The following is a 13,584-nucleotide window of genomic DNA, read 5'->3' on the forward strand; positions in this document are numbered from 1 at the left end:
CTCCCATGGGAGGGACCCCACACTGGAGCAGAGGAAGAGTGTGAGGAGTCCTCCCCCTGAGGAGAAACGAGTGGCAGAGACAAGGTGTGATGAACTGACCACAACCCCCATTCCCCATCCCCTGTGCTGCTGGGGGGGAAGGAGGTAGAGAATTCCGGAGTAAAGCTGAGCCTGGGAAGAAGGGAGGGGTGGGGGGAAGGTGTTTTAAGATTTGGTTTTATTTCTCATTATCCTACTCTGATTTGATTGGTTATAAATTAAATTAATTTTCCCCAAGCCGAATCTGGTTTTGCCCGTGATGGTAATTCGTGAATGATCTCCCTGTCCTTGTCTTGACCCACGAGCCTTTCATTATATTTTTTCTCCCCTGTCCAGCTGAGGAAGGGGAGTGATAGAGCTGCTTTGGTGGGCACCTGGTGTCCAGCCAGGGTCAACCCACCACAGACTGACAGTGAAGATCTGGTGGATCTTCCACCCTCATACTTTTTCCCCCCCTGATTTTTTTTTACTTCATTAAAGAAAAAAAGAAGAGAGCAAGAGAGAGCGCACTTGTCTCCTAACAACCATCAAGAACAACAGTATTTTCACTGAGTGAAACTGCCCTTAATCAATGGGTCAATTTTTTAGAAAATTTAGAAAACCAAAATATGGCAAATGTCCTCACAGAAAGTAGAGCTGGAGCTTAATTTGTAAGAATGATAGTTGCACTGATCAAAGTTTTAGAGGCAAAATCAGTTACAATCCCTTTGGACTCACCTTTACACAGAATTTAAAATAAGTTTCAGAAATTATAATTGCATTAATAATTTGAGAAACAAGGTGGGATGATGACACAACAACCTAATATGCTAAGAAATAAGCCAATTTCTAACCCTACTGCATGTATGCACTGAGAAAGAACTAGACATCTCTGACTGAACAGACAGTCTGCAAACTAAGAGTTAAATTATCTTGTACTATGTCAGGTGCTTTAACCTCCCTATCTTGCATGTGCTCTTTGCCAGTCAGAGCAGTTGGTCGCGTAACACTCAAGCAAGAACCCCTCTGTGACCCAGGATAACTGGAGGAGAGGAAGATTTATAGGATTTTCCTTGTGTCCTGGAAGAGAGCAACGTTAAAAGGAGAGCAACTCTAAAAACCATTCACAGCAGATGCCAGCCTGGAGTAGTAGCAGACAAACCTGCTTTTTGGCCTTAATCGGATTTCGCTACTTATATATACACAGTTCAGCAGAGGAATGCTTTGCATTCAGGGAAAGTCCTGACACCATAAGCAAGACCCTACAGGAGACTGACCATGAGTCTATCTTTGGAAAGTCATTTTCTTCAATCAGCTTAAAAATATGCTCCAGGCTGCCAAAACCAGTACCTTACTGCTATTTCTTCTTGATACTCTGTATTCTGAATACCAAAAAAGATTAAATGTACTTGTGTAAAAATTAACGCATAGATCACATATGGGAAACATACCTTCATTCAACCAAGTGATGGACATTTTTCTTAAATGCAAAGGCTTTATAAATAACAACCTTAAGGAACTGTTTCACAGGCAGTAGCACCCTTAAAGCTTAGCTGATTCTGGCATGCTGGATGGCATCTTGCAGAAAAATCTCTTTTCTCCACCCGAATTTCAGTTTATCAGAGCAGTTGAGACCATTTCTCCATTGTGGAACTCTACAGATACACAGATATCTCTCACTTCCGTGCCACACTCCTGACAGCTTTCCTACATGGAGATTAGCCTTGTAGCTCATTTGATACGTATGACTAGAGAAGAATACAGTCCTCAAACTCTGCATTAGTAACTGTCAGTGGTATATTACTGCTCTAGCAACTCTCCAGCTTCCGGGTAGTTAACTTTATCTGTAAGACACAGTAATTAGGTAAGGAGTATTGGAGATGCTTCCAATCAGTTTTGCTTATGCATCTTTATTAATCAGAAATAAATAGCCAAATCTACAAGCATCTGTGCACCCTCTCACATTCCCCCTCAAGTTCTGTTTGCTTCCTCAGCAGCTGAGGAAGCAAACTCTTTGAGGCAGGGACCACATTTCCATATGACCTCTCCACAGACCTCAGGCAATGAAGCCGTGATCCTGCTCCGGGATTTCTGGATCCTGCTGGAGTACTAATAAGCTTCCTGAAGCAGATTAACATCTGTAGTATCCTCTCTACCATCCCACTCATAAGAGCTGGAGAAGACCAGGAAGAGACCAAAGTCTAGTTTCAAATCCAGAAGCCTACACTAAAGAGTAGCACTCGCTCTCATTTCTTTTGGCAGTACTTGTATCCTGCATTCTGACTAACGGATCTTTCGCTGCAGGTGCAACATTGTACAGCAACAATCCTGCAATGAGATTATTCCCTGTGGCTAGGATAAGTCTTCAGCAGGCTATCAGTGAGAGATGAAGCTATGGCAATAGCTTGCAAACGCATTGCAGTGGCACTGTCTAATCCTACAGTTTTCAAATGGCAAAGGACTGTCTTTCCAGTTGCAAGAAATAATTGGCAGTAATAATTGAAGGTAGTTTTCCTTAATGCTCTTAAATAAGTTTAATCTCTTTTTTAAAATAAATGTGATGAGTCAGTGTCTTGCCTGAATACAAGCTGCTGCTGTATGAACAGTTGTCCCAGTCAGCTCCCAATAGATTAAGTATTTGCTGTGTATCCTTTCATTTGGGATTAGACACCCCAGTGAATTCCAATCCCAAAGGCTTTATGCCATCTGTGGGCTCCAAGCCCATTAATCAGACCTAAGCTGTCAGAACAGGGTCATATTTTCTGTGGAAAGAGGAAAGGGGACGCGGATAAGGAGTCACATTCTGTCCTCTCTAGCCTGTGTCCTATCTAGCTGTTTCCACTGCAGCAAGCAGTAACAAGTTGGACAACATGGTGCAAACTGCTTCCGTATTCAGAAGGAAAAGGCTGGCCCATTCCTTCCTCGCGAGTAGTCTGAGGGTTTGTTAGTTCTGACACACTGGGAGGGACTGAAAACCCCAGGCAAACATCTACCATGACTGCCATTTACACGTTTCTGTTAGCCTTGCCCAGGAAACCGCATCCTCAGCCATGGTGACCTGCTTGCCACACACAGTCACCCCACAACTTTGTTGACACACAGTCCATCTTGTCATTGTCCTGTTTATTCCAACTGGCCAGTGTGTAAAGCAGGGGATCGCTTTGCAGGATAACAAATCCAGGCTGTAAGGGCTCAACCCAAGAACCATCCCCAAGCATGCTTACCTATATGGTGTTCAAGAGCAAATTCGTAGCCTGGCTAAGTAAAGGAACAATTTTGTTTCAGTCTTTCTTTCTCATATACCTTTTCAATGTTTTGAGTTAGGTGAGAATTGCCACTCCAAGCACAGAAAAAGAACAGCGCAGTTTCTTCAGTGTGGTTCAAATCACGCTCATGTGAAGAAAGAGACAAGCATGATTCTATCTCCCATCTCTCCTTCAGGTATGTCAAAGAGGGAGCCAGTTCTTATCATGGCTTCACTGACGTGGCCACTCAGGGAACTGAAGAGACACCACCCTCACAGTGCGTTCAAGTTCCATAATAAGTGTGATTCAGCTTCTTTTAACTTGAAAGCGGAGCCCACCCCTGTCAAGGGTTTTCGACTATCTGCTGGCCAGGGAGGTTTTTCAAAGTTGCTTATCAACAAATTATTGAGAACTCCCATATAAGAAAACCATGGTTTTCATAACTAGATTATAAGCATTCTGAGACTCTGTAGACAAAACTTGGAGACATAAAAATGTAAACAAAGTAAACAGGACTTGACTGGAAGCTTCAGTAAATAACTATATTTTACTGTATAAAAATAATTCACTCTTTCCTTTCTGACCTTCCAGCAACTTGCCAGTATCTGTGCCACATATACTATCTACATATGTTGACAATAAATGAAGCAATTTTTGACTAATATTTAAAATAGCAACTCCTTGAAACCAAAATAGAAAATAAAAGAAAATGAGAGTCAAGGGGGGCACAAAAACCCAAACAGATTTACCAGTAAGCTTTTTGACTAGCAATGTAACTTTGAATTTTAAATATAAAATGTTTAAAGTAGATAGGGAATGGAAAAAAATTGTAGCATCAGAGGTTGCAATAAATTGACAGGTGCTCAACAGTTCAGAGTTATGACTGAAGCTGCTTGCTTAGTACAATATGTGGTGTTAACATACTCCAACTATTAAGTAAAATAAATCTGCTGTACAGGCTTTGTGTGATGGTCTTTCCAGGAATTAGGTTTCTAAGACTAGCTGCAAACCCCTTAAAAACCAACCAAGTAGCCAGCCCTGCCAGGATCAGGAAGGAACAGCTGAGCAGACCCAGTAGTGCTGCCACATGCCACCTGAAGAGCAGATCAGCCCTCAGGGCACGTGAGAAGAACCTGTCTTTATGGCTAGATCTCACACCAAACTTTCACTAGCCTGCTACAGGGGTAGCCACGGGCACAGATATATGGGACAGCATTAGCAAACCAGGCCCTGGAGGAGATAGGATTTGCAATGAGGCCTCTAATCCCTGGCAAACAATACTGATTAAAAGCGTGATAAAATCGAGATCAATCTTTTAAGGCAGCGAGCTAAGAGCCTTGAAGCTACACGTGGGTGGGAAGGTAAGCTCCTCTAGAAAATTACTTCCTTCATCCCATGGCTGCAGTAATACATAACTTGTATTTTAGTGTTAACTGATCTCTTGGCTACTTTGCAATTTTCCTCTGAAGAATTCAAAGGTTAAAAAAATGAAGGCCTATGAGATAAAGAGAGGCTCCCTCCTACAGAGATGCGATCGTTCCAGCTGTCTACAGGAAAGTAAGTAGGTACGCAGAAGACGTGTAACTGACTGACACAACAAACCAGAATTCAAACCAAGAGTGCAAACCAGATGGCTTGTTCTGCAGTTTTTCCCCAAAGTACATTTTGCATGCACATACTACATTTTGCATGTACTCCATCCTGAAATGCCTCAGAAATTAGAAGTCAGTTAAACTCATCACCAGATAATCATCTTCAAGGTGAGAGGCGAGGTAGGAAAAATTGAAAGATCCGCATGTTTGGCCCATGCCCTTGTGCAAACTTCCACTTGAGCAAAGTTACTCCATCCTGAAATGCCTCAGAAATTAGAAGTCAGTTAACTCATCACTCAGATAATCATCTTCAAGGTGAGAGGCGAGGTAGGAAAAATTGAAAGATCAGCATGTTTGGCCCATGCCCTTGTGCAAACTTCCACTTGAGCAAAGTATCATAGGCACTTAAAGTAGGCAAGGTCTTGACTTTTAAAGGCCGTAACAGGTTTCAAAGGCTGCCGCAGAAAGCTGGACATGTAGTAAGACCATGTGAATCCCAGTATACCTATTCCGGAAGCCGAAAAGCCCAGCCCTTGGGAGCTTATCTGCTTCAAATGCAGTGTCTACGCTCAAGTAATACTTACAAATAATAGAGAATATCCTGAAAAGATTAAGATAAATTGTATTTCAGCCAAAAAAATTCCAGATAGGCAGGCACAAGCTCTTTTCAGTCCTATGAATCTGCAGGAAAGGGTGAAAAAAAAGTTTATTTGAAGCTTCCTTTCCTAAAGACTTCATCATTGTTTTCAAAACCTCTAGCTAAGATCTGTGATGAGATGATCTCGGTCTCTCTCTGAAATTCTCCTGTATGGCTACCTCTCATGCACCTGGGTAGGATACAGCATCTCTGTGGCTCCAGTTTTACCATTCAGGATGCATTTATCTCTGAAATGAGAGACAATTAGCCTATTACACTCAGTCTGCGCTCAGGGATTTCTGAGGTTGACAGAAGGGGCACCACATGACAGCACTGGGCACCTAGTAGGGGGTAGGGTGGCTTTCTGGCCATTTGTGTAAGTGGGCAGTGCTGGAGTTTAATCCCAGTTAAATCCCATTAGCGCTTCTTAAGAGTTGAATCGTGTACAGTGGCTAGGAGCACTGAATCAGGCTGAATATTCTATTTTGAGGCAGCATGAGGCCTACTCCTTCTCCTCTCTAACAATTTCTGCACAACTGAATGGCTCAATTGCAGTGGGTTTTGATAAGGACTACAGTGACAGGGAGACTGACAGACACCTCTTAAGAGATCTCTCCTGCAAAGACTTCGTTAGCACTCGCTAAACGAATTAATACACATACACGCAGAGAAATCACTTCATTTACTGCTGAAATGCTTCTGTGTATGGCCTATAACATAGCCACCCTTAAACAACATACACAACAAACGAGGATTTTAAATTAAAATAGTTGAATGTGAATTAGCTAATCCACATGAAAGATATTTTCTTTGAACGCTAACGTATTAAACTCACACATAAAATATTCTCACCAGTAATATTTCAGTAACTACAAAGGAGTGTCTCATGCGGAAGGTCAAGCTTTTTAGAAGTATATGCTGACATCTAAAAATTCAAATGTAGAGGGAGACAGAACTAGACCTTCTACAAATAAACTTCAGAAATTTATTGGCTGAGTATGAGCTATGCATAATATGTGCCAGGGATGAGGGGTAAACAAGGAGAAAAGGCTCACTCAGCCAGACACTTTATTGTATGCTTGTTTAGCCAGGTACTTTTTATGACTTTTGACTGTTTGCTTTCATTGTTATTCAGCAAGATTTGAATAATTTGTAACATTTAGGATTTCAGCATCAAATTGAAACTTCACTCTTAACTCTGTCCATGTGCAGAACATAACATCATTATTTCTAACACTTCAGTAAATAGATTTGAAGTGACCAAAGAAAGAGGAAAAAGAGAAAGCTCAGTGCTATGCCCAAGATCGAGGGATTATAATCATGCATAGAACTTCATTCCTGAGAAATACCTTTTATTCTTTCCAAAGTTCCAAAAAGTCCTTGTCTCTCATCAGCTATGACACACTAGAATACGGTCTACTTCCTTCTTTGGTCAGTATCTTTAAATGCTATCTTTAGATTTTCAGCTTTATCTGAAGCTCTGGCTGACAAAAACGGCTCTGGCAGAGAGACTATCTGATCTACTCACGTGAACAGAAGATGTACTCACTCACGAGCATACACTGAACTGTTTAAGGCAGTGAATCACAGTAGGAAAAAATGCAAAGAGAATTTAGGAAAAGTAGCCACCAGAGTAATTACATCTCGGAGGTGGCAAAGAGCAGCAGTATTAACCCTGAGCCACGGTGTCAAAACCCAGCAACCTTTGTTTTACCCAATTAACAGGCATAGGATAGGGAAATGGTGCAAGCCGTGCTACCTTATCTTGTTTCTGGTTTACTGGCTAATTCAACTTCCAAGTCTACTACAATCCTCAGCCATCTACTGGCAATTTACACGAAAGGGAATGGACAGTTTCACTGAATTGTCTGCATAAGGTGACTGGTCACGGTAGACTTTTGGTCTGAGTGGGTATGGCTATTTTTCATACAATAATTTTTATTTAATGGGGCTTGGGCTACCACCTCCCTGTCAGCAGTAAAGAACATCATTATTCATAATCAACATTACCATATACGAAATCCCACTATTACATTTCCACAAAATCTGTTTTGTGAAACCTCCAGCTGCCCACCGGACATGCTTTGTGTTCATCACAACAGTCCAGCTATGAACCACCACTAGCTTTATATGACTCTTCCAAAAGCAGCCATAATATTACTACCATTTAAAAGGACGTGTTAAAAACACTCTATAAGACCCAACCCATAGGCCTACAGTACCCAATCTGTAAGCATCTGATTTCCATTTCCATAGTCTAAGAAATTAAATACAAAGCCAGCCAACAGCAGCAACCTCCGTATACAGCTACAAGAGATGCAGAGACTGTATCATACTGGGGAGTACAGAGACAATCATAGTCCCAGATTCGTCTCAAAAGAGACTGAAAATAATATCTTCTGCTAATGCAAAACTCAGTTTGTTCTGCAATGTGATTGACTGCAGGAATAAATCAGCACTTCAGAAATCTGTCTTCTAAACTGCAGGTGTGGAGAAACAAGTACAAAACCACCCATATTCTTGGTTGGTGCGTCTGAATACTAGAGTAATAATAACAACCACCACCGAATAATCATACCATTACTTAGACTTTCATATGCTGAAGGGTGCTGCTGCTGTTTTAGAAAATAATTATTTTTCTCCAGATCCCTGTATTTTGCCACCCTTTGAATTTTTTTTTTATGATTTATTATATATTTATCATATCTCTATCTTGTATCTTTTTAAAGCTAAAAAAATCCAGATGTTGTAGTCTGAAGAAAAAAAAAAAGCTGCACACTTAAGCCTACAGCTATATGACATAAGCACTTGCTTAAAGCCTATGAAAGAAACGTTCGTCAGTCAGTCTCTGACACTAATAGAGGCTTTAGCAAGCTAGCAAAAGCAAATAAAGCTAGGAGCTACAGATAGATAATTATATTCCCACCTGTTTCCTTCTAAGGCAGATATAGGCAGAACAAACGTAATCTGGATAATCAGCACATGCAAACCTTTTCTGTTTTTCTAACATGCTCTTATATCAAAACAGCAATCAACTTTTCCTTCCACGGGAGTGGCACTGTTCATTGCTGATAATAAAGTAAAACTAAGGAAAGAATAGATTGTATTGAAACCATCCTTTCTAGAGAAAGTATGGGATATTAAAGTCACTCCTTACTTCAACAGATACAGAATAAAAAGAAGATTCTAAAAATGCAGACTGAGGTTGAAAAATCAACAGATTCTGTGTACCTTCATATTTATTCCCTTGTGGGGTCAGTTATTTTTCTGATCACTGATAGTAGCTGGTCTCTGAGTGCTAAACAGTGACCACGCTCTTTCCTAGGACTATTTTGTTGACAGTGCAGAGACAAGAAAGTCCATCTCACTATTTTATCACTACACTGATTCAGCAAGCTAGTAAAACCATGGTTTCAAGAAAAAGCTGGTGTATAGAATTCAGTAACACTCAAGGAACAGCTTTACTGTGAATGAAAGTAACAGCATCATCAACTCTCACGTACCTCAGGTGCATTTACGCAGGATGTGATTAACTAGACATCACCAAATACTCATGGTGCAGTGGATTGCTGCTAACAGAATGAAGATGACAAATTGCTTGAACCAGACCTTGCTCGTCTTGCTGCTAATTAAAGTCACCTCTGCTACTTGCAGGAATCTTTTTCAAAAGTTTTACGTTAAAAGTGCTAAGGGCCGTCATAGCATCTCTGCTCAAGAAATCCTTGTGGGTTGTGGAGGCCGTAAGTCCAGTAGGGAAGCAGATGGACTAGGTGGATTTTGGTTCAACCTAGGGCCATTAAGTTCTAAATAAGCTTTTACAACCTAATTTACAGATTTTCCTTCTTTATTATCACTCACACTTTTGCTTACTTGGTATTGCCCTTGAATATTGCTGTCACAGATAATTGAGGAGTGACTGCAGTTAAAGCACATAGCATGGATTCATTCTGAGCAAAACAAAGAACAGTTGAGTATTACTGGGTGGACATAAACAAGAAGCTTGCAAAGCCTGTCAAACTGTCTGCGTGATCATCAATGTCGACATCCCTCGCAAGCTGGCCACAACTCATATTTGAATGAGGCTCTGATCCCATATAATTCCACTTTGTTCTTCAAATACATTCTTTACATTTACTTTTACACAGACACTCAGCAACTCCTGGTTTTAATTGTTTTTCACTGCTCTAAGTGAATAAATTAGTTACCAGTGGGAGTTTCTTCTACAGGCACTCAAAAAAGTCTCGTTAAACATGTGTCTCTGAACACCTTTTCTTCTCCTTTAAGTGACAGCAGCTCTTTCCCGTTTCACCATTACGTGCAAACACGTTAAGACACTGAATTATTTGAATGCTACAATGCAGAGACACACAAATACCAGAAAGTGCTGCATGACCTCAATGCCCCATTCCAACGTTGTCAGGCAGAAGGGTTAAAACACATCGTATTGCTGTAATACTTCAGCACATGAAAGAAGCTGTTACTGGGAATATTTCAGCTTTTCAGAGAAAGCTCTGTCGCACCAACTTCTACATCTTAAATCTACAGCCTGATGCACAGAGATTGGCTTTCTAGACAAGAGAATATACTATGCTTTGCACAACCAGCCATAGTCAAAAGTCACATGGCTGAGGCACCAATGTCTCAGACTTGTCTCTGTTCTGAAAGATCCCTCCGTGAATTCTACTAGCGCTTGAAGAACACCAAATCAAACCAACAGGCTCTGTCATTTAGCTAACCTGTACATAACATCTATTTTTCTTAGCATTCAAATTGTTCTATGAGAAAGGATGAGTAATTATTAAACACTAACTGTGGTTTCAGGGACTGAGAGTTTTTATGATACATGCGTGTAACCAGAAGGTGTTTTTTTAGCTCAGAACAGCTCTCATAAGGAAGATTATCACAGAAAATGAAGTTTCTTGGGTAACAATGTATTTCCTATGGCCTGGTATTTATTACGTTTAAAAGCTTCATCTATTTTTTTTTTTAATAAACGAATGTTCTTTATAAATTACCCATGAGACGTACAATCACTTACCTCTGAGCCTGAAATATTTCAGATGGTTGGCAATAGCCTGCTCAACAGATTCATCAGGGCAGATCTTAACTCCACTGGGAAACAGAATGGACCGCTTCCTTCGTAATAGCAAATGCTCGTTGACCTGTTCAGCCTTCACGATGCCATTAAGCTTTTTCAGCTCAGGAGGCTGAGAAGGGTTTGCCAACTGCCAGCCACTGAGCTGAGGGGTTGATGAACCACCTTTAGCCTGTCCTCCTTCTGTAGTTGAATAACCTTCTGCTGTAAAATTAAAACCACACATAAATTTCTCAGATGAGAGAGTGATGCAGTCATCTTATGTATCTTAATGCCATTGCTCTGGTCTCTGAAGGACATAACTCTGCTTTTTTTCTGTTAACAAAACCCGTCTGTATGACTGTACTATTATAAACAACCTTAAATTCTTTACAGCATCCCATCAAATGATAACATAACCTAAAGCCCTAACCCTGTGAATGCTAATGTTTTGTGTTTAACTTTCCTTCTGTGATTGGCTTGTTTAAGTCAATGGGACTGTATTTGTGAATAAACGTACTTAGAAGCTTTCAGGGCCAGGAATGAAATAAGTAATTAATTAATTAACAAGTCCCCTTATTCCATACTTTCTTTCCACAAGAAACATTTATAACCGTTGCATCAAGAAAGCTGCTTGAATTGACAGCTAGCAAGTACACCTTTCACCACCATGAGATAGGTCCCTACCTGACTGGAGTGGGGAAAAGAAGAGAAGGGGAAAAAAGGGCTCATCAGCTTCAGCTTTTTTAAAATTCCCTCGTATGTTAGTTGTTCCACATCACTCCAGAGGGAACTTTACAACTGAGGGGAGAATGTGTGTATGTGATTTTAGTCTGACAGTCTAATTCTCTATCCTCCACAGTCAGCTGGTCTGAAATTAGTTAATTCAACTTTCTTCTTTCATTTTTTCCCCAGAAAACATGACTGAAGAAGAATCACAATGAATCATTTATTAGAGAAAGAACAGTAGTAAGTGTATGGCATATTTCATCCCATAGATTACGAGCTTATTCTGCAACTTTAAAGTCAATAGCACCTTTGATTTTGATGACTGAAAGATGAAGAATGGGGTTATTTTGATGGTATATTAATAGTCAGCTCTATTGCAGAAGACCACCACCAGATGGTACATCAGAGGGAGAAGGGAACATCAAAAAAGGTCACTAAGGCAAAAGCCCAATCTTTACCCAAACTGACACATCTTCAATGTGCATAAGCAGAAGACAGAACCCCACTTTTTCAGACTTACTACAAAATTATTAAAGAAAAAAGCACCAAGTAAAAAATTTCAGTATTTACTGTCTCTCAAAGTTGGAAAAAACTTGCCTCCTGTAGCTACATTCTACACTCAAAACAACACAAACGTACAGTAATATCTCCTGGAAATCACTCTTAAGTATTCCATATTTACACTGATATCACGGCAGAGATTTGACCAAACATTTCTCTGTATTAGTCCCCTTTGTTGTAATTAAGGCAGAGAGGTATTTTTATTTCTGCGCATTGCCATAGCTGAACTTTGAAAACAAGAATATGAATAAGATTTCTGCATTACCTGCAACTGTTTGAAGATCGCCTTTAATCATTCCCAAAACCGGAAAGCAAAGAAATGTTTTCCAAACGAAGCCAAACATACTTATTTGTGTCAAAAAAAGCAGCACGCAAGGGAAAAAAAAAAAGAAAATCCCTTTTAGCAAAAGAACTGTTGTCTTTAACGTATCCTTGAACCAACCAGGAGCATTGCCCTTCTTGAAAATGTCTTGACGTCACGTATAATTATCTTTGGAAAAAACATTAGGTAAAAAAAGTCAACCAAGACATCCTGGGAATATTCTTTCCAAAGACAGTATTCCGCTTTAGTGAAGAAACAAGAAAAGGTGATGGAAGTAAACTCCTTGGAGCTAGCAGATGGACTGAGACAATTTTTTAATTTTAATCTGGCCAGCTAAGCTCTTTACCAGAGCTTGTCATACCATTAACAGACAGTCTAAACAAGGACAGCACCTTTCACATTTAATTAACCGTGATTTTTCATTGGCCCTTCAATTTCTGCCCTTTTTTAAAATCATGCTGACCACAAAACATCAGAGGGAGCACGCTAGTCTCCAGTGGAAGGTCTCAGTGTGTTTGTCTTCTGCTTGTACAAATATACGTATCTAAAAATGCACTGACTCGCTTAAACACTGATGGAGATGTAGGCAACACCGAAGCAATCTTTCTGCAGGATTGCTTCTTCTGGTGACAGAACTAATACAGCCCTGCTGCCTGAGTCTCTGCTAAAGCAGAAAATCTCGTGCTGTTACACCACTGTCCCTCGCATCCCAGAAGAGGTGCTTCCCCCCGAGATAACGCCAGGGCAAGTTGTGATGCTTTCATCTCTGTCCAGGTATTACCTGACATGAGCAGTAGGAACAAATTAGGACAGATGCCTGAAGAGACGAACAGCTAAGAAGAACTGCAGAAAGAACAGAGGGCAGGAAAGCAGCAGCAATCGCAGCTCCCCTCCTCTCCAGGGTGAGCTCATTGTGGAAATGTGCATGGAAGCAGTCCTGCAATGGCAGGCGGCATTCGGACCACTAGAAAAGCCCCGTCAGGGCTGTCTCCTGGGTGGCGTTAACTCAGGACTCGCTGGTTACTGCGTTCAGATCAATCTGAGCAAACTGCTTGTTTGTCTGAAGTGACATTTTTGGTAGTGGTTTTGCGTAAATATTTCAAAGCTGGATTCCCAAGGCTTCCCAGATGACAGTCTGCAGAGCATTTACACAGAGCTCCTTAGGTATACAGCGCTGACTCCTCCCTTCTAGCTGCTCTGAACTCCAACAATTCAGATAACACTGATAATTCCTGATACTGCACACAGGACACTCGCAGGAATCAAATAAAACCACCTTTGTTTTTAGGCTCTGTCTTCTGACATCTAAGAGGCTCTAGTAGGTATTTTTCAAAATGATAACATATTTTCCTTGATTTTTCCAGAAAACTACTAAGTTACACTTTAAGTTAAACCACTGAGCTGCT

At 40.6% G+C, this 13,584-nt stretch overlaps 1 protein-coding gene across 1 annotated transcript in view; it reads right to left on the reverse strand.

Moving 5' to 3' along the window:
• The window catches only part of IMPG2 (interphotoreceptor matrix proteoglycan 2), a 60,783-nt gene extending 48,583 nt beyond the window's left edge, over positions 1-12,200 (reverse strand). The window contains exons 1-2 of the mRNA XM_019474725.1: positions 12,122-12,200; positions 10,531-10,770 (exon numbers count right to left, since the gene is read on the reverse strand). Of these exons, the coding sequence (XP_019330270.1) occupies positions 10,531-10,770; positions 12,122-12,200 (319 nt within the window). The remainder of the gene's footprint in view (positions 1-10,530; positions 10,771-12,121) is intronic.
• Between the last annotated feature and the right edge of the window lie 1,384 nt (positions 12,201-13,584).

The sequence above is a fragment of the Aptenodytes forsteri genome, unplaced genomic scaffold, assembly GCF_000699145.1.
Source record: "Aptenodytes forsteri isolate BGI_AS27 unplaced genomic scaffold, ASM69914v1 Scaffold61, whole genome shotgun sequence".
NCBI classification, from domain to species: Eukaryota; Metazoa; Chordata; class Aves; order Sphenisciformes; family Spheniscidae; genus Aptenodytes; species Aptenodytes forsteri.